This window comes from Pelobates fuscus, chromosome 10, assembly GCF_036172605.1.
Source record: "Pelobates fuscus isolate aPelFus1 chromosome 10, aPelFus1.pri, whole genome shotgun sequence".
NCBI classification, from domain to species: Eukaryota; Metazoa; Chordata; class Amphibia; order Anura; family Pelobatidae; genus Pelobates; species Pelobates fuscus.
In genome coordinates, this window is record NC_086326.1 from 139,305,962 (window position 1) to 139,331,803 (window position 25,842).

Below are 25,842 nucleotides of genomic sequence, written 5' to 3' on the forward strand. Positions count from 1 at the left end.
TTACTTAAACCAATCCAAAATACAAATTACAATACAATAATCTCCAACACTATACATACACTTATAACATATCTATACTTCCTATTTACAAATATAACTCATGTATGATCATATATAACTAACTTTCTTTGAGATCTCCCGGGAGGGTGATGGTACTTCCCTTCCATCCTTCTTCTCCTCTCCTTCTAACCGACCCAAAAGGCTCCCTAGATATAATACTGACTTCCATTTGATTACATGGAACCAGTATGATTAGTTGGTGTGTGTGTTTGCTATATTTCTCCTGGCCTGTGGCTACACAAGACACACATATCATTTTCCTGAGGTCTTTCTCATGTGTGCATGAATACAGTTACAAATGGTTGTCCTGGTATGACACATCCCATTGCCCCTCAGGTGGTATGGACCTTCTATCTTGATTATAAAGTCTCCAGGTCAATTCTTTTGTTTATAACTATTCTAATCCCTAAACCTGTTCTAATACCTGTTTCCTACATATACACAGCCTCACACATTCTGTTTTAATATTGATTTCCATTTATAAAACATAAAGCCAAGAGTTTATAAAAAATAAAAATTAACCATTCCGTAGTGCAACACTTGTGAATTAAAATTATTTTATATATGTTTTAAGATTTTTGCACCAACAATTTTGCCTGAATGTTTAAATTTTTTTCCCATTATCATTATAGAATATAAAAAGCTTACTCAAAATTACTCATAATACGCAAGCTCATCATATTTCACGATATATCAGATCGTCATATTTTATGATATCATGGGCTATTAAATGGTGGTTAAAATAACTTCTTTGAAGATAATAATTAAACATTATTTTTTTCCTATTTATGACCCTTTACAGTTCTGGTTGCTCATTTAATGATCCACAGTGGTAAAATGAAACAATCCAAGACGCTGATGAATCTGAGTGAATCCAACCAATTTAATAATATACCAATTTGACAATTACTCCTCTGAACTATAAAAGGAGCTCCTTCATCTAGAGTATACAGAAAACATATTGAACACGCTTCTTTCCTTCCTTCCTTTTTGAAGCAGTCCTCACAAAACTATATACTATCATGTCAGGAGTTAAAGGAGGTCATGGGGGGAAAAGCCAACAAGGACAACTGGGACACCATGGAGGTGCTGGAAATCTGAGCCAAGAAGAACAAAAAGATAATCATGGAGGTGCTGGCCATCAGGGCAATCAAGGAAGTGCGGGCCAGCAAAGTTACAATGGTGGTGCTGGTAATCAGAGTCAACAAAGTCATGATGGTGGTGCTGGAAAGCAAAGCCAACAGAGTTACCATGGAGGTGCTGGACAGCAGAGCCAACAATGTCACCATGTAGATGCTGGACAGCAGAATCAACAAGGTCGCCATGGAGGTGTTGGTCATCAGAGTCAACAAGGTCACTATGGAGGTGCTGGCCAGCAGAGCCAACATAGTCATCATGGAGATTCTGACCAACAGAGCCAATTAGGTCACCATGGAGGTTCTGGCCTACAGAGCCAACAAGGTCACCATGGAAGTTCTGGTCAGAGCCAATCAGGTAACCATGGAGATGCTGGCCAACAGAGCCAACGGGATCACCATGTAGGTTATGGCCAGCAGAGCCAATCAGGTCATCATGGAGGAGCTGACCAACAGAGTCAACAGGGTCACCATGAAGGTGCTGCTCATCAGAGTCAACAAGGTCACCATGGAGGTGCTGGCCAACAGTGCAAACATAGTCACCATGGAAGTGCTGACCAACAGAGCCAATCAGGTCACCACGGAGGTGCTTGCCAACAGAACCAACAAGGTCACCATGGAAGTGCTAGTCAGAGTCAATCAGGTAATCATGGAGATGTCTGCCAGCAGAGTCACCATGGAGGTGCTGGACAGGAGAGCCAACAAGGTCACCACGGAGGTGATGGCCAGCAGAGCCAATCAGGTAACCATGGAGATGCTGGTCAGCAGAGCCAACTAGGTCACCATGAAGATGCTGGTCAGTGCCAATCAGGACACCATGGAGGTGCTGGCCAACAGACCCAACAAGGTCACCATGGAAGTGCTGGTCAGAGCCAATCAGGACACCATGTGGGTGCTGGCCAACAGAATCACCATGGAGGAGCTGTCCAACAGAGCCAACAGGGTCACCATGGATGTGCTGTCCAACAGAGCCAGCAAGGTCACCATGGAGGTGCTGGCCAACAGAGTCATCAAAGTCACCATGGAGGTGCTGGACAACTGAGCCAACAAGGTCACCATGGAGGAGCTGGCCAACAGAGTCATCAAGGTCACCATGTAGGTACTGGCCAACATAGCCAACAAGGTCATGATGGTGGTGCTGAAACACAAAGCCAACAAGGTCACCATGGAGGTGCTGGCCAACAGAGTCATCAAGGTCACCATGGAAGTGATGGCCAAAAAGGTCATGATGGTGGTGCTGTAAAGCAAAGCCAACCGAGTCACCATGGTAGTGCTGGCCAACAGAGTCAATCAGAACACCATGGAGGTGCTGGCCAACAGAGCCAACAAGGTAACCAAGGAGGTGCTGCTCAGCAGAGCCAACAAGGTCACCAAGGAGGTGTTAGCCAACAGAGTCATCAAGGTCACGATGGAGGTGCTGGCCAACAGAGCCAACAAGGTCATGATGGTGGTTCTGGAAAGCAAAGCCAACAGAGTCACTATGGAGATGCTGCCCAGCAGAGCCAATCAGGACACCATGGAGGTGCTGGCCAACAGAGCCAACAAGGTCACCATGGAGGAGATGGCCAACAAGGACAACAAGGACAGCATGAAAGTTATGGTCACCAGAGCTTAACTCTATGCAATGACCCCTGTGAAGAACAGCATGGTGGTAAGTAAAGGGAATATGATGATGGGGTTATTTGAGGAGCCCTGTTCATCAGTCCTCAACTTAAGTGGCTATTACATTCTCATAATAAAATAAAACTGAAATAAAGTGCATGTTTAAATTTAAATTAAATGGCTATATGTATATAATCCATTAAATAGAAAGTATCTCATATGAGATCATGGATCAAAGTTAACTATCAGGCTTTTATTAACTAAACTAAAAGTATATACTATCACAATAAAACCAGGTCTCAAAATCTCCATTTGTCACTAGTCATTGGCAAGTGAAAATTTTGCTCTGGCAAGGAGAAATCCACCCTCAGAAGGTATACTATGGCTTGCCGTGGTGTGTACCTTTTTAGGCCTGACTAGTAACATAGGACCATAAATGTTAATCCCTGATAAAACTATATATTATACTTTTTTTAAATTATCTTAGTAACATCTCTGGGTTTCAGGCAGACAGCTGGTTTTCTGTCTCACTCGTTCTGACCTAAAGTTGGTTTTAATGCTTCGTTATGACAAGCATAGTATATGAATTGCATTTGCTGTGTGTTTCAATACTTCTTTACAAGAAGCATATGATTGGACTCAAGTCATCAGTATGATGACTTAATAGGAGGCAGGTCAGATCTCCAGTCAGAAGACTCTCCTATGCTGGAATAAAGGTAAGTTAAATTACTGAAATGGGATTTTCAGTAATTATAGATATTTATTTTTAGTTTATTTTATAAATTGGAGTGTCTCTTTAATAACACTGTACTTCCTTTTTTACCCAGTATTTATGCGATTGTAAATATATTGCATTATAAATATATTAAAAGACCAGCCTCATGCTTTCCTATAGGGGATGTCCTAATGCAAGCACGGCTATTATTACGCTTGCGCATTAGGTCTCCCCTGCCAGCTGAACCAGCGCCAATGGAATCAGGTAAGTGACAGAAGGGTTTCTTTAACACATTCTACACTATGGTAGGAGGGAATGAGGGAGCGAGGGAGGGGGGCACTAGAGGGAGCTATAATGCCAGGAAAACAACTCTGTTTTCTTGTCACCGCAGTTTCCATTTAATGGCGCGTTTGCAATTCTTCTTTTTAAATCTGACATTTACAAGGATGAGACAAAGGCAAGGATGATCTATTTTGGTTTCTTAACACGATAAAGGGGGTTTATAAAGACAGCACAGGTGCTAATCTAGGGCACAGAAGTAAACGTTGACAAATATTCTCTTTATTTCCGAACTCATTAACAAAATCTTCTCATAAATGTAGTAAAAAAATAATCAGATATAACTAAATGTATAATGGACTTTACACAACATTATACAATCAAACAAGAATGAAATAGAAGGGGCTTGTATGTTCTTACTTTTACTAATCCAAAAAGTCACACAGGTGCTCGTTTAAAATGGCATAGATGGTATAAAAAGAGACTGGCATTTCAGGCAGTCGAAATGGAGTTGGGATAGAATTGGTTACTCAGCAGTACACATGGAATACATTCACACTAGTTTTATATCTGCAGCAAAATGCTGATTTATTATTGTAAGAGGTAAGTTCCATTCTTCAATAACAACTTATTCATTTACATTTAATTTTACCCTGGGTTTAATAGCAGCACACCACGATCAGATACTAAAGAGTGTGTGTTTGTGTGTGTTAGTGTGTCTCTTATTTCCATACTTCCAATATGTTTATATATCTTTCTCGTCTTCTTTTTATAGGTTTAACAGAAACTGTAAAAGGACAAGGATGTAAGAAGTAACGTCAAAAATATCACTGGTGTACTCTACAAATAATCAATTCATTCTGCATTTGTGGAATCATGAAAATCAAATAAATTTCTATGGCATATTAATATTCTTTTTTTCTTTATATTTCATAGTTTAGTCAATTTAGGAAAATAATTATTGTCTATTTGTGAGTGTAATTTGGGAGTCAAGGGCACATGGTATTCAGATTTTGCAAAACGCGTTAGAAAACCAAATTGTAGGGTTGTGTTAGGATGAGTGGGACTGACATGTGTATCTATGGGGATTCTGGGCTCAATGGTGGTGGTTGCCTACATGTACTTCTAAAATATTGCAAATCTAAGGTGAAATAAAATATATAATAATATGTTTAGATAAAAATGTTTTCTGATACATTTAAGTTCTTTAGCAGTTCTATAAAATATCACTATTTTATTTTGTTTTTGAGTTTTATTAACTCCCAGTATTGTCAACATCACATTCCTTTAGAATTAAATAGCCCTGACATTACTCGCACCATTAGAAAAAACAGCGCTGGCTAGGAATGGAACGAATCCATACACCAGAGTTGTGATGGTTGGCAGATACTGTGGGGCTTAGTGATGTCGCGAACATAAAATTTTCGGTTCGCGAACGGCGGACGCGAACTGCCGCAAATGTTCGCGAACCGGCGAACCGTGCGAACCGCCATAGCCTTCAATAGGCAGGCGAATTTTAAAACCCACAATAGTGGTTGAAGGGGGGGGGGGGGAGACCTACTCTCCTACCCCCCCCGGCCCCCACCCCTGGGTTCGGGTGGGGGCCATAATGATAATAAGGGGGGGGGGAATCTACTGTCCTCCGCCCCCCGGCCCCCACCCCTGTGCGGCGGGTGGGGGCCATAATGATAATGAGGGGGGGGCTACTGCCCCCCCCCGGCCCCCACCCCTGGGCGGCGGGTGGGGGCCATAAAGATAATGAGGGGGGACCTACTGTCCTCCCCCTCTCCGGCCCCCACCCCTGTGCGGCGGGTGGGGGCCATAAAATTAACAATAGGGGGGGGACCTATTGTCCCCCCCCGGCCCCCACCCCTGAGCGGTGGGTGGGGGCCCTACAATTAACAATAAGGGGGACCTATTGTCCCCCCCGGCCCCCACCCCTGAGCGGTGGGTGGGGGCCCTAAAATTAACAATAGGGGGGGACCTATTGTCGTCCCCCCGGCCCCCACCCCTGAGCGGTGGGTGGGGGCCCTAAAATTAACAATAAGGGGGGGACCTATTGTCGTCCCCCCGGCCCCCACCCCTGAGCGGTGGGTGGGGGCCCTAAAATTAACAATAAGGGGGGGACCTATTGTCCCCCCCGGCCCCCACCCCTGAGCGGTGGGTGGGGGCCCTAAAATTAACAATAGGGGGGGACCTATTGTCCCCCCCCGGCCCCCACCCCTGAGCGGTGGGTGGGGGCCCTAAAATGAACAATAAGGGGGGACCTATTGTCGTCCCCCCGGCCCCCACCCCTGAGCGGTGGGTGGGGGCCCTAAAATTAACAATAAGGGGGGGACCTATTGTCCCCCCCGGCCCCCACCCCTGAGCGGTGGGTGGGGGCCCTAAAATTAACAATAAGGGGGGGACCTATTGTCCCCCCCGGCCCCCACCCCTGAGCGGTGGGTGGGGGCCCTAAAATTAACAATAGGGGGGGACCTATTGTCCCCCCCGGCCCCCACCCCTGAGCGGTGGGTGGGGGCCCTAAAATTAACAATAAGGGGGGGAACTATTGTCCCCCCCCGGCCCCCACCCCTGAGCGGTGGGTGGGGACCCTAAAATTAACAATAAGGGGGGGACCTATAGTCCCCCCCGCCCCCACCCCTGAGCGGTGGGTGGGGGCCCTAAAATTAACAATAAGGGGGGACCTATTGTCCCCCCCCGGCCCCCACCCCTGAGCGGTGGGTGAGTGCCCTAAAATTAACAATAAGGGGGGGACCTATTGTCCCCCCCCGGCCCCCACCCCTGAGCGGTGGGTGGGGGCCCTAAAATTAACCTATTGTGGGGGCCCTAAATACAAAGGGAGGGGGGGTGCCCTTGTTAACCCTCCCCCCCCCAAAAAAATAAATGATCTACCTACCTACCCCCCTCACCCTAAAAATAATGAGGGGGGGGACCTTTAACTAAAACCCTGTAAAAAAAATAGATAAAAACAACTTACCATTTGATGTTTTCTTTCTTCTACAATCTTCTTTTTTCAGCCCCAAAAAAGGCCAAAAAAAAAAACATAATAACCGACGCAATTAAAAAAAAAAAAAAAAAAAACGACCGCACAAAAAAATAATCCACCTTCACCCATGGAGGGCTCCGCGCAGACTGAGCTCTGCAGGGCGGGGGAAGGCTTATAAAGCCTTGCCACACCCTGCAATTAGGCTAAGAACACTCTGATTGGCTGGTTTAAGACAATCAGAGTGCTCTTTGTCATTTTACACAGTGTGGGAAAATTCCAAAGAACTTTCCCACGCGTGTAAAATGACACAGAGCACTGTTATTGGATGGCTTGAAATCCATCCAATCACAGTGCTCTGTGTCATTTTACACAGCGTGGGAAAATTGATCTTTCTTATTGTTAATTTTAGGGCCCCCACCCACCGCTCAGGGGTGGGGGCCGGGGGGGGGACAATAGGTCCCCCCCTTATTGTTAATTTTAGGGCCCCCACCCACCGCTCAGGGGTGGGGGCCGGGGGGGGACAATAGGTCCCCCCCTTATTGTTAATTTTAGGGCCCCCACCCGCCGCTCAGGGGTGGGGGCCGGGGGGGGACAATAGGTCCCCCCTAATTGTTATTTTTAGGGCCCCCACCCGCCGCTCAGGGGTGGGGGCCAGGGGGGGACAATAGGTCCCCCTCTTATTGTGATTTTTAGGACCCCCCCCCTTTTTTTTTTAACAGTGAGCAGCCACAGGCTGTTTAATAGACATGCCCCTACTCGCGGTATTGCGAGTAGGGGCACAATTTACTAATACTAAGTAATTTTTACTTAGTATTAGTAAATTAATAGGGGGCGGACCGAACATCGCATATGTTCGCCCGCCGTGGCGAACGCGAACACGCTAAGTTCGCCGGGAACTATTCGCCGGCGAACAGTTCGGTACATCACTAGTGGGGCTTAACCCCTAAATGAATAGAGAAAAAAATGGACTAATAGGTGGCAGATGTGAAACAACCTGCCTCCCAAAAAGGCCTAGTATCTATCTGAAACAAGCTCCTCTGCGAATATCTAATGTAGAAGTGGAACGCAGAGAGCAAAAAAACAAAAAACTCTTTAATGATCCCTCATGAGGGAGAAACTCAAGACAAACATACATAAATAAAATAGGATTAAATCAATGGTTCTGACAGATCTAAAGTAGTTAATCACTGCAGTAACTTAAAAAAATATATGCAAAGTTGCTAAATATTGTTACAGTACCAATGATCAAACAAATTAGATACAATAATGATTGGGAACTAAAGAGTCCTTAGATACACGATCTATAAATGAAAGGACAAGTGCCCCAAATACAGAGTAGCTAGAAAAAAGCATGTAAACTATGCAGTTAACCAGTAGATGCACTAGTGGTACAGATGCACCTAGTAAACCTATAGTGCTATAGGAGATTTGAGGAAAGGAGTCCCTAGCATGGTATTAGTAGTAGGCTGATTTCTAATCCTCTATATAGTTAATAAAACGCCAAAGTAATCCTAGATTAAAATCATCCACAAGGAGTAAACGCTCAACGCGCGTTTCGGCGAAACAGGTCGCCTTTCTCAAGAGCAATTTGCGGAGTGGATGGGCGCCTCTTTTTAAATGTGCTTATGATTCCGCCTCTAACTATGACGTAAGTGGGTATCAGCGAATCATTATGCTCCGTGAGGTTAGTGGGCGGGGGAGCTAATGAAGCTCTGTAAGTGTGAAGTGAAATTAACCCTCACGGACTGAAAGTCTCACGGAGAGTATGCCTCACACATACAGGCAAGATTACAGTAGGGCTGTGACATAGCGAAAATAGATCGCATAAATGAAAATATCGGCACATGAATACCCGGGTAAATAGGAAATAGATAGTAAATCAAGGTGAATGTTATCGGGCTGTCTCAATCTGTATAATATAGTGAGGCACATACTGTTTTCAAACATCGAAGATTGCCAAGTTGAGACCAAATGAGGGTAAAGTTAACCCTGATAGTGCCAGTCTATGATGTAAATAATACATTGAGCCCTTTTTAAAGAGGCAGCATATAAGAGGAATGCAAAAAAATAAAAATGAGTAAAAATGAATAGTTGGGACACATAGAAATATGCCCCTTCTTTAAGCTCCAGACATAAGAGGGAGAATAATTATTAATTCATAGAGAATTTGTTATAAATTGTGTTGACATGACCAAAATGATGGCAAATAGGAGAGTACTCCATTATGAGTGCCGAGGGATAAAGGAAATAACTAGGTGGTATTAACAAGGAGAAACAGATAATATTACCATATTATATGGACTTAAAGGTGAGTATATACATATATAGAACAAAAGTACTGAATGATAAATACCAAGAGGGCTACTGATGATGGTATTGTAATGGACCCATTTGGAAAATATTTAAATAAAGGGAGCAAAAGAAAACCTTTGTTGAGGCCTTTTGGTTGGAGCGTTCTGAGTTGATAGATCCAAGAGCTTTCCCTTTGTCTCAGGAATCTATCATAGTTGCCCCTACGTTTTTCCCTTCGCACCAGTTCCAGTCCACAGAATTGAAGACCTTGTGGATTGCCCGCATGGCATTCTTTTAAGTGACGACCTATGGGGGTATTGGTAGGCAATTTAGGAGATCTTACATGCTCCTTAATGCGCTCCTTGAAAGGTCTAAAGGTTTTCCCTACATACTGTAGCTTGCAGGTGCATGTAAGGAGATAAACTATACCAGCGGTATTGCAATTAAAGAAGGATTTGATCCTAAAGGTCTTTTTCCCATCACTATCCATGATGGTCTTGGAATCACGTCTGATATATTTGCACGCAACACAGTGGCCACATTGGTACGATCCCACCGTGGGGGCATGTAGCCAGGTACGTATAGGTGGGAGATGAAAATGACTGGGAACTAGAAGGTTCCTAAGATTCTTGCCTCTGCGTGCGGTCATGTCCACTTTTGGACCTAAAAACTTTTTGAGATGAATATCTTCCAACATAAAAGGCCAAAATTTTTGAATCTCGGACTTAACAGCCTCCCAGCCTGAGTCGTACGTGGCTATCATACGTGGGGCCTGAGGTTTGGTAGAGGTATCTAGTTGTTTTGGGGATAGAAGAATATCTCTATCTACCTCTAAGGCTCTCCTGTAGGCTTTTTTCAGGCATTTATTAGGATAACCCTTCATTTTGAACTGTTGTCGGAGTATGTTCTGATACATTTCAGTTCTTTAGCAGTTGTATAAAACATCACTATTTTATTTTGTCTTGGAGTTTTATTAACTCACAGTATTGTCAACATCACATTCCTTTAGAATTAAATAGCCCTGACATTACCCACACCATTACTGACATTAAACAATAAAATCTCAATCTCAGTTCCTTTAAATAATGTTTTTGGTATTAGACTGACTACTAATATGGAATATCACAGAGTTGGAGAGCAGGAGAACCACTAGATGAAGGTTTTCCTGCTTTCATCTGTCACTCAGCCATTATCCTTTATGCCACTAGCAGAGAGATGTCTATGCCGAGATATGATTGACAAGTATGTGATGGACCATATTTTTAAATAGTTAATTTGTCTATACGTTTGCCAGTATTTGTGCTAGAACAATATAAGATGAAATGTTCTACTCTGTAATTTAAACCACTATTGTGTGTAACATGGCAGGTACATTGTATTATCTGTTAGTAATTTATATAGTAATTCATTTAACCCCTTAAGGACACACGACGTGTGTGACATGTCATGATTCCCTTTTATTCCAGAAGCTTGGTCCTTAAGGGGTTAAAGCACCATACTTTCCTTAGGGACACAAAAGCCCATTATTGTGCGCGCAGAACAGAATCAGCAGTTGATTAAAAATGTGTATAATCATTTTATATTTTAATAGGATAGATTACTAAAATTGATTAAAAAAAAGTATTTACTATCACACCGATAAAATGGGTCACTATCAGAACAGGGAACATAGCTCAACATACTTCTCTGTGTGCAACCTGGATCCTCAAATGTAGTCCTCTAGTGCCATCTAGTGGACACAGCTTGATTAGTAAAATAGAATTAAAGTGAAATAGAGCAAAAAATATAACCAAACAAAATGCTCCCAAGGGAAAGTATTCTCATATTTAAACACGACACAATGTGAGTATTCTGTATTGTGATATAATTTGAGAATGCAGTACACAATTCTCACCAACAGGATGGCGATAAGGAGAGCAGTGCTTAAGGAGAGCTGAGGGAACAGAGTGTAGGGAAATGTGTGAAGCTACAGCAGAGGAGCCCTGGGGAAGCAGAGGAAGTGAATGATCAAGCTTTCCATTCACAGGACCTTTGTGTGGGACATTCTATGGATGCATCGTCTGATCAAGCTCCCAGTACATATAACGCTGGCGCTGGCTGATAGGTGTAATAAATTAATGTAGTTCAGTATACAAATCAGGGCAGATCTCTCATGCATGGAGAGACAAGATGGAGACTGACGCTATTGGGCATCAGAGGAAGTGGAGGACTGCACACGCCACCCCCCTGGCAGCCTATACATGCATGAGAAGACCAGCTACTACGCAGACCTGTCTTCCCGCGCATAGTGAGAAGGACATACAGAGCCCTTCAAGGACACGACAGGGCTACAGGAGAACTGGGCAAAGCTGAACTGAGAATGCATATGGATTAATAGAGAGAAAACAGGGCGGTTTTACCAGGCATCCGAAATTCCTGACACACTTAGTTTAGTTTTCCCAGGGTGGTCACAAGCACCACAATTAAATAAGGGGTGAAGGAGGAATAAAGAAATGTAAAGTGACAAATGATGCGTACAGTTAATACAGTCACAGTTATCTTATCTTTAGAATTGTTTTAGACTTGCCCCTAGAAAGAAAATACTGGTGGGGCTCTATGGACGAGCCTCCACTGCTAATAATCACTTGAAACCTACCACACGTGACAATGAGTCTGTATCTCCAAGGAGACCCAGTGAGGACTTCTCATTCAAACTGAATGCCAGCAAGCCGTGGCTGGACCCAAAAGTGTTAAGAAGTGCTTAACTTTGCAATTTAAGTTTCTGAAAATATTTAGATTATTTTGTTCAAAATTTCAGAATCCCGGTCTAAAAAACTTGAATCCGGGGTGTATTCTAAGATCTATGAAGCATCCAAATCAAAGTAATTTAAAAAAATATGATTTCAAAATGGTCCGAATTTGTAAAACTTTGCTCCAGTTTAGGATTTAGCTTTTACAGTAGCCCAGCTTCTATACACTGCTACAATGACCATTAATGGCTAATTGCATAGCTGAGAAGGCAGTATTAATTCTCCACTTCGTACTTCTCATACCTTCCAACACTTGAACCCATGAATCGGAATCCTGGTTTTGAAGATGTGAAAAGGGATCACAATCAAGTCACTAGCATAGGCCAAAGGAACTGACCTGCCCAGCAAGGGGGCAGGTCAGTCCAAGAATGGTCAGGTCAGCTTCATGTGAATAAACACTTGGTTGCCTGTCAATCATCTAAGGACGTGCAGTGAGCACTGTTTCACAGCTCTCTGAAGGGTCTAGTGTTTAGCATCAGCATGTCTAGTAATGTCCTTGTGAAACACTTTTGTGGGACAGTGCCCTGGTGTCCCCAAAAGCTAGACATCAGGGAACAAAGTTGGAATACTGGGACAGGATCCAAAAATTTAGACTGTTCCACCTAAATCAGGTATGTTAGGAAGAATGTCTTCCTAATCACACAAAGTAAACTGCCATATTTGAAATGTAATGGTTTTTACTTTTATACCCAAAAGGACCGGTATTGTACTATATTATCAATTAAGGAAATTAACTAGAGACAAAATTGAATTCAGAGCTATTCATGCAAGAGTGAATTCTAGCAGGAGAAGCTGCCGGTTAGAGTTCACTCACAACTGGACCACCAGGGTTTGTAATGCCCCCGTCCTGGGCCAAAGGTAGGAAGGGAGGGTTGAATATAAAGTTTTTTTGATAAACAATTATAAAAAATGAATGAATAAATAAATAATTACAAAATAATATATATATATATATATATATATATATATATATATATCAAAAAAGAATTACCGGCACTCTTGGAATAAATTCATCCAGTTTATTTGTAGGTAGAATAAGTCAACGTTTCAGCTCCCGGTCGGAGCTTTCATCAGGACACACAAATAATGAGAAATTGAAAGCCAAAGAATGCAAAACCAACCCCAAAAATGTTTTCGAGTACATCAATTCTTAAAAAAAAAAAAAAATGAAAATGTAGGTACACTGAAAACAGAGATGGGTCTGTTAGCTAATAAAAAACAGGAAAAGGCAGACATTTTAAATAACAATTTTTCTTCAGTATATATTAATGAGGATCTTATGGCAAGAGATATGCAAATGATTGCTGCAAAAAACTTGCAGATAACTTGTGATTGGATGACTCGAGATAAGGTGCTACAGCTGTTTAAGAAAATTAATGTAAATAAAGATCTGGAGCCTGATGGTATTCACCCACGAGTACTTAAGGAGCTAAGTGGGGAAATAAGTGAACCTCTGTATTTATTTTTTCAAGATTCTTTTGTTTCAGGTATGGTACCGGAGGATTGGAGGAAGTCAGATGTTGTTCCTATAATTAAAAAGGGTTCAAAATCCTTGCTTGGAAATTTTAGACCTGTGAACTTAACTTCTGTGACTGGGAAAATATTTGAAGGGCTATTAAAGGATAATTTTCAGGAATTTATTAGGAAGAACTTTGTTATTAGCAATAATCAGCATGGTTTTTATGAAACATAGGTCATGTCAAACTAACCTCATTGCATTCTACGAAGAAGTAAGTAGAAGTATAGATCCGAGTGTTGCAGTGGATGTGATCTATTTGGATTTTGCCAAAGCATTTGATACGGTTCCTCACAATAGGTTAGTCTTCAAACTAAAAGAAATTAGTCTACTTGATTATTCTTGTTCTTGGGTAGAACATTGTTGTCATTAATGGTAAATTTTCAGGCTGGACAAAAGTGGTAAGTGGTGTCCCTCAGGGTCCTGTTTTGGGACCGTTTCTATTTAATATATTTATAAATGATCTTGAAATAGGCATTGAAAGCCATGTTTCAGTGTTTGCAGATGACTCAAAACTTTGTAAAGTAATAAAATGTGGGAGCAAAAACGGATAAAATAAATGTAAAAACTGCAGATACTGCCCCCAATAACCACTGACCGATAGCAGGAACCCCTTAAGCCCTAATGGGACACAAGCACAAGAAACAGACGCCAGACAAACCAGCCCCAGGACTCACAATAGGGGAAATGTGGCGGCAGGCATGTGGCCCGAGCGGATCCAATATGGCGGCGCTCCACGGAGGCTGCTCGGATTTCTCAGAAGACTGCTTAGCCGAAGATGAATGTCTCCTAGCCCCAGACCCAAAGCCGAGGGCAAAACCCAGCAAACCAAGGAAGGACCCAGATGCCGACCTGGTAACCACCGGGGTGTTAAAGACCCTGCTAGCAGACCTACAAAAAAACATTCTCGCGGATGTCACCGCACTAAGGGGAGAGCTGCAGGGCCTGACAGGCCTCATTAAAGTACTAGAGGACTCCTCCCAAGAACAGCAGCGCACTATCGCCTCACTGCAGAAAGACATGCAGGAGCTGCGCAACCAAAATATGCTGTATGAACGGCGATTCGCAACCCACTAAGACACAAGACGGAGACTTAATATAAAGGTCAGGGGGATCCCAGAGGGGTTGCCGGGGGCTGACCTACCGCACACGATCAAGCGCCTGCTAACCACCATACTGCCCCCCGACCAAGCCCAAGCCATCACACCCACAGATCTCTTCCGGATTCCAAAACCTGCTGGGGCCCCAGACATGGCCACAAGGGACACTATACTTGCCTTTAAAAATGGGTCAGACAAATCGAAGGTCCTCACCGCCGTCCAGGGTAAAGCCCCCATACAGTTTGAAAATGCTAGATTAACCTTCTACACCGACCTGTCCAGTGGAACTCTGGCGTGGCGAAGGTCACTTCGGCCTCTCACCTCCATACTCCAGCGCAACAACATACCGTATCGCTGGTGGTCCTCACCCACGCTCTTGGTACAACATGGCGAAACAACACACCAAATCTACAGCATGCAAGACGCAGCGGGTCTTCTACGAACCCTGGGTCTGTCACAGGATTCACTCCCCCAAGCGCGACCTCGTGCCCCCACCACTCCGACCCACAGCTTGGATCCAGCAAAAAGTGTCCCATTCAGACCGCGGAGCACCACACCGGTCACCTACGCCTCAGTTACCACATAAATGGAGCCGAAGGGCGCACCTTCCAAGCTCAGTAACACCACAACCTGCCCACATCAAACTACCGAGGAAGAGAGTACCACGCCAGAGTGCCACCAATACCCTGCAAGGCATCGGCTGATGAAATCAATAATCAGGACCTTGAGGACTCTTCTTTTCTCATCTTCTTTTTATCTCTCATTATGAATGCCAGCCCTTGGAGCAGGACTCTTCACAGGGGACCTTGTTGCTCTGATTGGCATGCTTAGGTTTGTTCACCTGCAGTAATACGCACATAGCCATAGCCCGTGTTTCTAATGCCTCCTAGCCTAAACACGCACCGCACAAAGTATCGGTACATTGCTTTGTAATCGGCTATCGCTACACTACAAAACGTCCTAACGCAGTATACCTATACTAGCATAGCTGATCTAGCGGTGTTAGGCACCGAGCATCTTTATTTTATTTTATCAAAATCTCACTCTGACAAAATAACTGTTTAGTTTAACTCGAAAAATATAAAAATTGTGAGAAGTATCATGCCACTGTTTAATGCTGGTGAATCTTGAAATGCGCTGTCGTGGCGTCTGTTGATAACCTGTAAATCTCGCGTACATCAGGATGCTCGTTGCAGAAAACTGAATGATCTGCAGGCAACAACTGCAACCCTGCTTACGTATTGGATACTCACCTCGGCTAATCACTCATATGCTGTCAGTCAGAGTACTCAAAGTTTAGCCTGTTGTCTCATTGTTGTTTAGTGACGTATGTTTATCGTGTTCTCTTTCCATTATCTACTTAAAAATTGTGACTAGCAAGTCTCAAAATAATGATTACAAATGTGCAGTTTCCAAATATTTTGGCATAACCAGCCTAGCACTGTTAAGCGCTGACCTTTCCACTTTATTCTCACGACTTCACTACTTTGCCAAGCTGATGATTGTTATAACTATATAAAACCGTGGGATTCGTCATGCCACTGTTCAACCTAAGTATATTCTCAGACACGCTGTTGTGGCGTATGTCATTGCTATGTATAACATGCACAACAAAAATAAAGATTTAAAAAAAAAAAAAAAAAGAGATTTGGATAGATTGGGGGACTGGGCACTAAAATGGCAGATGATATTTAACGCAAAGTTATGCACTTCGGGGTCAAGAATTCACAAGCAACTTACACCCTAAATGGTACTTAATAAGGGATAACCACACACGAGAAGGGTTTGGGAATTGTTATAGACAACAAATTAGGCAGCAATATGCAATGTCAGTCTGCAGTTGCTAAGGCCAGTAAGGTTTTGTCATGTATAAATAGGGGCATAAATTCTCAGGATGAAAATATAATATAATTTTGCGTCTTTATAATTCGCTGGTAAGACCACACCTTGAATATGCTGTGCAATTTTGGGCACCTGTCCTAAAGAAGGATATTATGGCACTAGAAAAAGTCCAGAGACGAGCTACAAAATTGATAAAAGGAATGGAGCTCTGAGCATTGTCTGCCCTGAAAGAGCAGGCAAGCTACTACGCATTCCCTCTCTGGCCCCAACCCCTCCCCACTGCGCCGCTGTGGTTAAAAATGTTATTCCTCAGTCCCGCCCTGTTACCTACCCTAACCCACTCGGTAATGATATTCAATTTGAAAAGCAGGTGCCTACATGTCATATTTCCATTATAAAGAAAGTAAAGTAGTAATTTTTGTTCTTAACGTCTGTTCAATAAGATATATAAAACTATGTGCTTTTCTCCTAAGTTGTTATTACTTTTTAGCAGCTCACACTACTCACTAAAATGCCCTGTTGGTGTTATGGAGTAGCGACTGTTTCCCAACTGCAACATTTCACCTGTAGCGACAGGTAGTCACTAGCTGCATCTACTGAAAAAACCTTAACTAACTAGCAGCTAACAGCTTCCATTATTCTAACCACTGCTTAATTACTGGCTTCCAACTGAGTTCCAACTCTGTCTCTACTATTTAATGGCTACAGCTAACCCAAAATACACCAACCACTTACCTGGTGCAAATAAATTAACTACAGCTAACCCCCAACACATTCTATACACATTTCCTATTTAATAAAAATACATCTTTCCCATATGACAAAATAATAAACCTAAACGTTAAAACAAATCAAAAATCACAATTATTACAGAGAAGGCCAGTCACGGGATACAAAGCATAAAGTCATTTTTATAGGTGCATGTGTCATTCAAATGAACAATTCACACAGGAAAAATAAACCACAGCTTAACCGTTAGGACAAGGGATATTTTTCTCTGGAAGACCAGAGCAATTAAATTTTTCTTTTAGACAACAGTTTCCATTTTAATATTTAATGCATCCAAATAGCTCATATTTTGTAAAGGACGGCCAGGTTTTTCTTATGGTGCCTAATGTGTTATTTAATTTGAAAACTTTTGTGACATTTGCAAAATGTTAAAAAAATTTTTTCAGTTTTCTCTATAATATTGAATACACAAAAATAGACAAATTAAAAAATTCTTTATTTATTTGTCTTGGTTTTCTCTGTTCTTTCCCAAGACTCTTTGTCACTTACAGTCATTGTGAACGACAGACAACTGTTTCCTTTTCGAGTCCAACTTTGAGAAAACCAAATGGTAATGAGCAAAAAAAACAACAGCAAGAGTGTAGCAACAATGATAAACAGAGCGAACATTCATTAAAATCGTCAACTCTGCTTGCCCTTTGATTTAAACCTATTTGATGTTATAATCAACCAATGACTGTTTCAGAGCAGAGTTTTCCATTGTCTCTCTATTGTCTCTCCATTGAGTTCTAAGGAACTTTCGGAGTCGATTCTGAGTCTGCACTTCTACTAATACAAGGGATTATTTGCTCTGATTATGTGCGTATACCATTGGGGAGAAATGTTTGTAATATACCTTGCACATATACATGGCAAATAGCGAGTGCAATATCATTTGGGAAGCACTTTTTGAGATATACCCTGCACACATTTTATTGACCATTATTAACGTTTAAGTTAATTATTGCAGAGAGCACTATTGTTTTGTATTTGTGCTTTTTTCTTTTTTTTGAAAATACAAGGAAGAATATATTTAAGGTAATATACCTATGCAAATAGAATTTAGTTGTTTTTAAGGGGATAATCTGTGCACTTATAATCAGTTGAAATTTCAGCTTGTTTGTCAAATATTGTGAAATGGATAATGCCCTATTTTTGCAAATTACAGGCCGTACATAACCCACTTATTAAACCTTTAATTTACACAGTTGGGATTGCAGTTGGACTCTATTCAGCTAGCATTAAGGGAGAGTTGGCACCTGCAAGGATCCAAGAAATGTCACCAGGTTATTCCTTACATCATTACAGCAACAGTGGTAAACTAGAAAAATGTCAGTTCTGTGGCAACTAACATTTAATGTGGATAAGTGCAAGATAATGCATCTTTGGTGTAACAACCCAAGAGCAGAGTATAGAATATTTGATAGAGTCCTAACCTCAACATCTGAGGAAAGGGATTTAGGGGTGATTATTTCTGATGACTTAAAGGTAGGCAGACAATGTAATAGAGCAGCAGGAAATGCTAGCAGAATGCTTATTTGTATAGGGAGAGGTATTAGCAGTAGAAGGAGGGAAGTGCTCATGCCATTGTACAGAACACTGGTGAGACCTCACTTGGAGTATTGAACGCAGTACTGGAGACCGTATCTCCAGAAGGATATTGATACTTTAGAGAGAGTTCAAAGAAGGGCTACTAAACTGGTTCATGGATTGCGGGATAAAACTTACCAGGAAAGGTTAAAGAATCTTAACAGCTTAGAGGAAAGGAAGCTTAGAGGAAAGACGAGAAAAGGGGCATGATAGAAACATTTAAATACATAAAGGGAGGAGACTATATTTAAAAGAAGAAAACCTACCACAACAAGAGGATATTTAGAGGGGAAAAGGTTCAAAAATAATTTCAGGAAATATTTTTTTCAAGAGAGGGTAGTGGATGCATGGAATAGCCTTCCAGCTGAAGAAGTAGAGGTTAACAAAGTGAGGGAGTTAAAGCATGCGTGGGATAGGCATAAGGCTATCCTAGAAATAAGATAAGGCCAGGGACTAATTAAAGTATGTAGAAAATTGGGCAGACTAGATGGGCCGAATGGTTCTTATCTGCTGTCACATTTTATGTTTCTATGTTTTAACATTGTTCTCTAACAAGTTTGAATATTCTCTAATTTACATTTGTACTTTTATGTTTATATTTATTCACATATTCTCATTTAAGAATATATAAAGCTTACTTATTCACAATCACTCATAATGAGCTATCTCATCATAATTTATAATGCGCTAGGTCATCGTATTTTATGATGATATTATGTACCATTATATGATGCTTAAAATAATCTCTTTGAAGGTAACAATCCATTAACAGCATTAAATATGTTCTTCTTTATGAACCTGTACAATTCAGGTTGCTCATATAATGATCCAAAGGGGTAAAATGAAGCAAACCAAGCAATGTATGAATCAGAGTGAATTCATCCAATTGAATAAGATCCCACTTTGACAAATTAAACCTTTGGAATATAAAAGGAGCTACTTCAACCAGAGTACAGATATATTAAACACTCTACCTTTCTTCCTTCTTCAAGCAGTCTTTACAAAACTATATACTATCATGTCTGGAGTTAAAGGAGGTCATAGCCAGAAGAACCAACAAGGCAACCATGGAGGTTCTGGTCAACAGAGCCAACAAGGTCATGATGGTGGTGCTGGAGAGCAAAGCCAACAGAGTCACCATGGAGGTTCTAGCCAGCAGAGCCAATCAGGACACCATGGGGGCTCTGGCCAGCAGAGCATATCAGAACACTGTGGAGGTGCTGGCCAGCAGACTCAATCAGGTCACCAAGGAGGTGATGGCCAACAGAGTCATCAAGGTCACCATGGAGGTGCTGGCAAACAGAGCCAACAAGGTCATGATGGTGGTGCTGGAAAGCAAAGCCATCAGAGTCACCAAGGAGGTGCTGGCCAGCAGAGTCAATCAGGACACCATGGGGGTTCTGACCAGCAGAGCATATCAGGTCATAGTGGAGATGCTGGCCAACAGAGCCAATTAGGACACCATGTGGGTCTTGGCCAACTGAGCCAGTCAGGTCACCATGGAGATGCCGGTCAGCAAAGCCAATCAGGACACCATGGAGGTCTTAGCCAGCTGAGTCAATTAGGTCTACATGGAGATGCTGGCCAGCAGAGCCAAACAGGACACCATGGAGGTCTTGGCCAGCAGAGCCAATCAGGACACCATGGAGGGCAAAGCCAAGAATTCAACCAGACTCACAATGGAGGTGCCGGCCAGCAGAGCCAACAGGGTCACCAGCATGGTCAGCAGAGCCAATCAGGACACCAGGGAGGTCTTAGCCAGCTGAGTCAATCAGGTCACCATGGAGATGCTGACCAGCAGAGCCAATCAGGACACCATGGAGGTCTTGGCCAGCAGAGTCAATCAGGACACCAGGGAGGTCTTAGCCAGCTGAGTCAAACAGGTCACCATGGAGATGCTGGCCAGCAGAGCCAATCAGGACACCATGGAGGTCTTGGCCAGCAGAGCCAATCAGGACACCAGGAAGGTCTTGGCCAGCTGAGTCAGTCAGGTCACCATGGAGATGCTGGCCAGCAGAGCCAATCAGGACACCACAGAGGTCTTGGCCAGCAGAGCCAATCAGGACACCATGGAGGTCTTGGCCAGCAGATTCAATCAGGACACCAGGGAGGTCTTAGCCAGCTGAGTCAAACAGGTCACCATGGAGATCCTGGCCAGCAGAGCCAATCAGGACACCATGGAGGTCTTGGCCAGCAAAGCCAATCAGGACACCAGGGAGGTCTTGGCCAGCTGAGTCAATCAGGTCACCATGGAGATGCTGGCCAGCAGAGCCAATCAGGACACCATGGAGGTCTTAGCCAGCTGAGTCAATCAGGTCTCCATGGAGATGCTGACCAGCAGAGCCAATCAGGACACCATGGAGGTCTTGGCCAGCAGAGTCAATCAGGACACCAGGGAGGTCTTAGCCAGCTGAGTCAAACAGGTCACCATGGAGATGCTGGCCAGCAGAGCCAATCAGGACACCATGGAGGTCTTGGCCAGCAGAGCCAATCAGGACACCAGGAAGGTCTTGGCCAGCTGAGTCAGTCAGGTCACCATGGAGATGCTGGCCAGCAGAGCCAATCAGGACACCACAGAGGTCTTGGCCAGCAGAGCCAATCAGGACACCATGGAGGTCTTGGCCAGCAGATTCAATCAGGACACCAGGGAGGTCTTAGCCAGCTGAGTCAAACAGGTCACCATGGAGATCCTGGCCAGCAGAGCCAATCAGGACACCATGGAGGTCTTGGCCAGCAAAGCCAATCAGGACACCAGGGAGGTCTTGGCCAGCTGAGTCAATCAGGTCACCATGGAGATGCTGGCCAGCAGAGCCAATCAGGACACCATGGAGGTCTTGGTCAGCTAAGCCATCATGGAGGGCAAAACCAACAATTCTATCAGGTTCACCAGCATGGTGGTAAGTGTGGGGTTAAGTCTGATGATGGTGGTTTCAGGAGCAGATAGAGAGAAATTCTTGTTTCCCAGTCTGCCTGGTGTAAGAACAGTTGGATCACCTATATTTTGTAAAAGTAGTGAAGTATTGTGATCTCCTTGGTGAATGAGTACAAGGCTGTCACAGGGATATCATATCTTTTTTTTTTGCTTTGTAATTTCCAGAGCCCTGTTCGTTTTTTTAACTTGAGCGTATATTCCATTCTTTCATCCCATAGTGCTGATATAAAGTGTATGTTTAGGTTGTAATTAAATGGCTAAATTTCTGTAATCAATTAAACATGTATGGTATTATATAGGATCATGGCTCACAGTCAACTATCAGGGTTAATTAACTAAACTGGAAATTGCTGAATACTGACATAGGTGCAGAAATAGATATTCAGATTGGCTATTTTAACGTAAAATATATTTTTTCTAATGTGTCGCAGTTCCTGTGAGTTTGGCAAATTGCTGCCAAGTGTAAGGGATTAGTTCCAGTTTAAAGGCCGCTTGAAGCGTAAGTGTGAATCTAGAACACTATTCTAGAATCTGAGAGTGATCGACTGTATATACCATATTTACCTCTGCTGCATCTTTTCTATAAGCAACAACCAGAAAATGGTATTATCTATCAGAATAATGGGATATGGTCTAACTTTACACTCTCAATGTATTTGCAGGCTGGGAAGTTGGTAAGCAATAACATGGCCAAGACTCTAATGGCCAGAAGTAAGGTTAGTATTTTATCAATATCAAATGCCTTTGTCAAACCATCTGTAGTAATATACTGGGGGAGTATCAAAATAATATAAAAATGTCCAGGGAGTCTGAAACATCAAATTCCGTTGAAGTGGACAAGTGTTGCCCAGATCACAAGCTGACTTTAATATTTACAAAGACAATGTAACTACATGAAATAACAGCACACTTACTGTTATAAAAGGTATAAAAAGGTGGACATGTACATCTTAAAGGACCACTACCCACCCAGGGCCAGATCTACATGTCAGGTGCCTGTAGGCACAAAATTCTAAGGCGACCCCTGCACGCAAACCAAAAATAAGGCATATATGTCAAAGTCCCATTTTTTCCTGGACAGTCCCATGTTTTGGATTCCTGTCCCAGCAAAAAACAAAAAATCCCAGGACCTGACCCGCATAGCTAGTAACTATACTGAGCTGTTCCTCCCTCCGGCCACATAGTGGCACTCTGCGGAAAGGAAGTAATTACACACAGTGAGCAGCTCACAGGGAGAGAGAGGAGGGTCATCTTGCTGTGAATCACTCACCAACTATGACTAATGCATTTCTAGTACAGTATATGATTTTTTTTCTACTGGGAATTAAAGAAATACTATAGGGTCAGGAACACAAACATGAATTCATTACGGTATAGTGCTAAAACCACTATCTAGCTCCTCCTGTCCCCTCCTTCCCTCCCTAGATTGAGTAAAATCTTATTTGTATTCCTACAGATATTCAGATTGGAAACTGGTATTCCAGTTCAATCAGAATTGAGTTAGAATTTGACTGGTCACTGGTCAGAGCATGCACAGATAAGAACAAATGAATGGTTGTGTTGTTAATTCTAGCAAGAAACAAGTTTCTTATATTTCAAATACAAATTTCAAGTGTATTTATTTTTGCAGAAGTTTGTAAAGCGGAACTGTTGCCGTCTGGGGTCTTTGCATAATTTTCAAAGATCCGTGATGGTGATTGTCGCTGGGGGTCCTGTGGCCAAAGAGGAAGGCTAAGTTGATTTTTACTTACCCGAACCTGTCTTTGGTGGGTGCTGCCATCATCTTCCTGTTGGTCCACTTCAGCTCCCGATGCTTGAGCTGCCAGGAGCATTCGCAAGAGTATAGCTTTGAGGTTTAATGAGGATCCTTGAAACTGAGGGATCCTCCATAGATAGATCTAATTTTTCCTGCAGCTGTCACTGGAGACGGCTCTGGGGAATGACTCTGCTTGATGGTGGTAGCTCTGCTCAGTGTCACATAGGTGAGATAGTGAGACAAAGTAGTCCCTAATTTGTTTGGAAATTCAGTAAAATTCCAACATAGTCAATTTGAATATATCATATTCACCAAAGAAGGGTGACAGTGCCGCTTTAATTTGAAATAAAAAAATAGAGAGTACTATATTTTGTGGCATTTTTTATATAAGCAAAGATTAAAAGAATAATATAGTATGAATTGTATACACCATACAAGGAGGATTATATGAAATGTTGCACAGAAGTTGGTAGTGTAAGTTAAAAGACTTGAAATAAAATTTCCTTTAAGGCTAGAATAGCTGCTTTTAGTTTACTTTGATGGGAGGGGACAAAGGGGTTGAGCCAGTGGCATCCCATAGGGATGGACTTGAAGATCATGACTGTTCCACCTAAATTGGAATGGTAGGGAGGCTTCGGAAGAGGAGACTATTGTCATGGAGGGGGGGGGGGGGACAGAGCAACAGAAAGAGAGGGCTTGAAGCTGGATAAAAAGGTAAGTAATATTTACTTTTAGGTTTGGTGTGAATGCCTGGCACTGACAGGGTAAAAGAAACACAGAAATCGAATATCTTTAACACTGATTGCTGATACCTACAAGTATTCTATCTCTAATATTTAATTTTCTAACCTCACAGTGTGTGTAACGGAGTCTTATTGCTATATTTTCAATATGTTTATAAACCATTTCTTTTTTTTTCTTTTTAGAGATTCATCAGAAAATGTAAAAGGAAAAGAATCACTAGCGTATACTACAAAAACTAAAATCTTGCATTACTGTAATTGTCTATTAAATATATATTTAATTTAAAGTCTATTAAATGTTCATGGCATATCAGAATTGTTCCCTTGGTGTGTTTTTTTTTTTAATTTTCTTCATACTTTAGTCCAGCTAGGAAAATATCTATTACATCCAAAAAGAAGCTTCAATCACTCATGTTAAAATAGAGAGCAGTTTTATTGGATCGTAACACAAAGACAAGAGAGAATATTATCCCAAGAGGGATAGGTGGCAAGATCTGTATTTTTCCAAGTGTTTAGCTTTTTTTTTTACCAATAAACAACCATGAATATGGACAGCTGGTTAAAGCAAGCAACTATTCAGAGAAAAATTATTACTACTGTAGCAGAGTTGCATTACCTGGCATAGGTATCTCCGCCGATTCCGCTTGAAGCTGGGACAAGCATTGTTAGTGAATAGCTCTATTCCCCCAAGTAACTAGACGACACATAGTTCTGGGTTTACAATTGATTTTATTCCACAGACTTGGTCTTTTATATACAAATCCCCAGCACGGGGTCTCCATTTTATGCATACAGTACGCCCAGGTGCCTCTGTGTCCTGGAGATAATTAAGTTGCTGATCGCTCAACTAATTATCTCCTGGATACAAAGTGCCTAACATAAAACGCCACCAAAATTCTGTAAAAACACACAGGAACCCCATGTATCATACATCCCTGGATAGCTTTTCTCTGCTCCCAAGTTGGCAAAATAGCACCCGATCCATAAAGAATTGTTCAATCGCCAACTGGGTAAAGTTTTGACCAGCCATACACGAGGATTTAGCCCAAAATAGTTACACCGTAATTGTGACTTGGCCCAGTCAAATAGCGGGAGCTTCTGCTGTCAAACAAGGAAGGGTTCCCCCTGGTACTCAGAGAGTGATTGTTCCAATTTGTCTATAGTACCTTCCAAAAAGCTCTCTCCTGGCATATCGGCAAGTGGGGCAAAACAGCGGCTCAAGGTAACCTGAAGCCGCAAGGTTCAGTTGCCGTATCTGAGTTCGAGGAGTTTCACGGCCAAGTACTGCTGGAGACCATTGCCGAACAGCTGTCAGGGAGAGTGCTTTTGGTAGTAAACGTTTGGGAGAAGGGAAGGTACCAAACCACGGAGACAGTGATTAGTTATTTTGGTGACAAGTCGAGGTATCAGAACAGGGTCCGCCACAACTACTTCTAACTGTTTGGCACTTATAGAAACTGAAACTGAGAAAGAAGATATAACCAGAAATCCAGAAAACATGTCTGAAATTGTTGCATCTACTGTTCCTCAAATAGCAGAGACAAGTGACAAGTCAAAGAAAATAAAAAGCACTCAATGCTACCAAATATTCTTCTCAAACAAAGAGAATAAAATATGATTGTAACGGACCGTTTTGCACACAAGAGGTTAAAAACCGTTTAGGCGATATTCCCCTTTTCAGATGCACAGGCAGCTACTGCAATCACCAATCTCCCGAATTGCAAACACATGAA

General features: G+C 42.4%; 1 protein-coding gene across 1 annotated transcript; it reads left to right on the forward strand.

Moving 5' to 3' along the window:
* The first annotated feature begins 1,067 nt into the window (after positions 1–1,067).
* Positions 1,068–21,622, forward strand: LOC134574806 (repetin-like). The gene is made up of 4 exons (XM_063433872.1): positions 1,068–1,146; positions 1,879–2,403; positions 19,896–20,969; positions 21,006–21,622. The coding sequence occupies exons 1-4, from the start codon at positions 1,083–1,085 to the stop codon at positions 21,620–21,622; spliced, it is 2,280 nt and encodes a 759-aa protein (XP_063289942.1). The 5' UTR covers positions 1,068–1,082.
* Positions 21,623–25,842: the final 4,220 nt, after the last annotated feature.

Coding starts and splice junctions, on each gene's coding strand:
- LOC134574806 (XM_063433872.1), top strand. CDS start 1,083: ATGTCAGGAGTTAAAGGAGGTCATGGGGGGAAAAGCCAACAAGGACAA. Junction 1,147..1,878: donor ACAACTGGGACACCATGGAG/GTGCTGGAAATC, acceptor GTCACCATGGAG/GTGCTGGACAGGAGAGCCAA. Junction 20,970..21,005: donor CCAATCAGGACACCATGGAG/GTCTTAGCCAGC, acceptor GTCTCCATGGAG/ATGCTGACCAGCAGAGCCAA.